The sequence below is a fragment of the Poecilia latipinna genome, unplaced genomic scaffold (genome assembly GCF_001443285.1).
Source record: "Poecilia latipinna isolate Pla-1442-1.1 unplaced genomic scaffold, P_latipinna-1.0 Scaffold282, whole genome shotgun sequence".
In the NCBI taxonomy this organism is placed as follows: Eukaryota; Metazoa; Chordata; class Actinopteri; order Cyprinodontiformes; family Poeciliidae; genus Poecilia; species Poecilia latipinna.
In genome coordinates this window covers 404,568-407,748 of record NW_015112898.1, presented here as the reverse complement: position 1 = coordinate 407,748, position 3,181 = coordinate 404,568, and the positions used below count along the sequence as shown (strand labels likewise).

Below are 3,181 nucleotides of genomic sequence, written 5' to 3'. Positions count from 1 at the left end.
CTTGGTGTTTAGGTGATAAACAGGCCCACAGCATGATTATTCTCCACCATACTCAACAGTGGGGTTTGTTTCACATCAGATACAAAAAAGATTGTAGGTGAAATTGTTTTATGGTTTCTATAGAGACCTGGTGACATCAAGACCACACTCTTGGTTATAGTTTTTTTTTATGGAGATTTTTTCCCACACCAGACCCATCTGGAAGGTTTTTCCCCCAAACATCTTGAGAAAAAAGGCCAATTTATTCATCTTTAAATTCGTGGGACAGAAACTGAATTTTCCCATCCACTGGTTGAGATCTGATGACGTCAAGAAGCCTCTCTTTGCTACAGTTTTATAAACAGCAGGATTTGCACATCGTGTTCTTCCCTCCCTGCATGTTGTGCCAAGACTTCTCATCTGGCGCTGAGGCCGTCTACTTCAGTCCCTTCACCTCCCCAGCTTTGCATTTAAATTCATAAAGTTGTTTAACTTTCTATTTAAGATTATATGTATTTGCTGCTGTTGTTGTTTTTCTTGTGTATTGAATGAGATTAGTTTAACTCTAATACTTGCTTTTACAGTTTCCAACAATTTTCAGAAAGGAGGTCTACTCTTTTTGTGAAAAGAGTGTCAAAATAAGATGAACTGATGATTCGCTGGCATAATAAAAGAAGTGAAAAGGGTTAAGACGCTCATCACCTAATGACATGTTGAGAGACAGAGAGTAGTGACAAAGTTAGAGACAACCCTGTTCTATAGTTTGTTATTAATGGTTGCCATGGAGACAACCATAAATGTTTGCTTATCTTTTCCATTTTGAAAGATACAAATTATATTGCGGCTATATTCTCGTGATTAAAAAAACTTCTTGCAGCCTGGCCCTTATAATACATTATTCCACTCACAGAACATATGATGGGAATAAAAGCCTCTTTTTCAAAATATTTTATGTCATTTGTAAATTTTTTTGCAGAAAAAAAAAAGATTTTATGAACAGGGGTACCAATAACTGTGAAAGCTTTATATAATTCCTAGAAATAACCCAATATATCTAAACTTTGTACTTTGCCCTGTATTGTTTCATTTGGGGAAAGGAGGAGTGAATTTCTTCAGCGTTCCTGTTGTGTTTCACACTGGTGTAGATTAATGCTGTAAAAATCAATCCCCAGATTAAGTTTCTGGAACTGCGTCTGAGTATCTGCAACATTATCCCTGCCTGATGAAACCGCCACGGTCTTTTGTCCCTCGCTACATCCGGCACGTGTAACCATTGTCAAACTTTCAATAAGGCGTTGAAGCTGGATAAACCTCACCTGCTGTCAGAAATTAAGTATTTTTCATAAAAAACAGTCTTTACCCTTGAGGTTATTAAAGCTGCAGTATGTAACTTTTACAAAAATATGTTTTTTTCCATATTTATTAAAGCTGTCACCACATCGCGATGAGACTGATAATCCTCCCTGAGCTGCTATTGCGGTCTGCAAAAACAACCAATCAGAGCCATGAGGTGGGTCTTAGCGCTGTCAATCAACCTCATGTAGGCTGCTCAACATGCCAGTTGTGAAAAATCAGCATTTATCCGTCAATGGTGGCTATGCTAACTAGCCTTAGCATTGGTGGAAGGCTATGTTAACCACCCATAGCTTAGCAAAGAGAAATTATTTTCTTAGCACAAGAGTGATTGACAGCGCTAAGACCCGCCTCCATTTTCTGATTGGTTGTTTCTAACTTACTTCTGCAGTTAGCACAGGCAGAAGGCAAAGGAGCTCAATTTTTCACTCGTCTATTTTATATTATATTATATTGAAAAAAATATGTAAAAAACATTTTTTTTTTCCAAAACGTTGCATACTGTAGCTTTAAATCAGGAGCTTTACATTCTGTTCAAAAGCACATCCGGTTTCCCTTTATTCTAAAATTTTAAAAAGTATTTTCAAAAGCTAAAACAAAAGGTAAAAAGTGCATTTTTTGATTACTGATCATGTGAATTTTAAATACCAAGAAATTTCCTGTTGATTTCATCTAAATTTGCTGCAAATTGCAAATGTTTTCTCACCTTTCCTGTTTTCCCTAACACTTAAAAAGAAAAAACCCCAGAGAAAGTCATCTCTCCTTCATTATTTTTGCTAGATAGTCCTCTATATCCGCTCCGGTGACCCAGGGAACTACGTTTGCCTTTATCTCGGTGGACTCTGACTGCTGCACCTCCATTATCAGCTTATGCATGGGGTAGTCCCTCCTGGCGAAGGCGGCGTCCTGGGATCCTAGGGCCCGAGTGGGGCACACGTCGTTGGACCCGTCACCGGCATAAAACACCCTCTGGAAGCCGACGCCGCCTCGCTCCTTCTCCCGGCCCGCCATGTACTCGCGAAGGATCACCTGCTTGCACATGTTGTCGGGGCAACGCGGGCAGGAGTGCGAGTGGAACGGCTGGAGCACGAGTCGGCCGCTGTCGTCAAAGTGGGAGGGGTTCGTGAAGACCTTCCGGAAAAGGTGACCCAGCTTATTGTGCTCCAGCCACCTCTCAATGAAACAGGTGTTGGCGTCGGAGACCACCACCAGCTCAAAGTCCTGCTGGTGGCTCTGCAGGAAGCGGAAGAGGTCCAGCATGCCCGCATTGGGCGGGATCTTCTGCACTGCGGACAGCAGGGCGTCTTTGGTAATGCCCTGCTCTGCCAAGTAGGCTGTTATCTTTCCTGAGAACTCATGGTAGTGCCCCTCTCGATAGCTGTCTAGGAGCCATTTGGGAAGCTGCTGGTTTGGCAAGAGATTCACCACAGTGTCGTCGCTGTTCTCGCTGATCATCGTCTCATCGAAGTCGAAGAACATCAGAAAGCGAGGGTTGTTCGTTGTCGATGAAGATGCCATCTTTGGTGGTCTTTCCCTGGGAAACAAAGATAGCTTGTTTTTGTTTCTTGCAAACCAGCACTTTAAATCGCACTGTAGCAAAAATACTAAATAATTAGGCCACAAACTGCAAGGGATGTTTTCTACTGGGTATTTGTTCATTAGAAATGTTCATTCCAGTTTTTGAACAAAATCAGTCTTAATTAAATTAGGTCAATTCTGCCTATTTTGAGCTCCTTTCAGAATAGGGCCTCTGTCACTTTAAATCCACACAATCCCTGCCCCTTGACTCAACATTTACCTTTACGAGAGAAAATGGCTGCAAACACATGCGCAATTATACAACCTGACA

At 41.5% G+C, this 3,181-nt stretch overlaps 1 protein-coding gene across 2 annotated transcripts in view; it reads right to left on the bottom strand.

Annotated features, from left to right (window-relative positions):
• Window positions 1-795: 795 nt before the first annotated feature.
• Window positions 796-3,181, bottom strand: part of LOC106948325 (probable phosphatase phospho1) — a 20,693-nt gene continuing 18,307 nt past the window's right edge. For both annotated transcript variants that reach the window (XM_015033929.1, XM_015033931.1), the window contains exon 2: window positions 796-2,866. In XM_015033929.1, the coding sequence (XP_014889415.1) occupies window positions 2,086-2,850 (765 nt within the window). In that variant the 5' untranslated portion in view covers window positions 2,851-2,866 and the 3' untranslated portion in view covers window positions 796-2,085. The remainder of the gene's footprint in view (window positions 2,867-3,181) is intronic.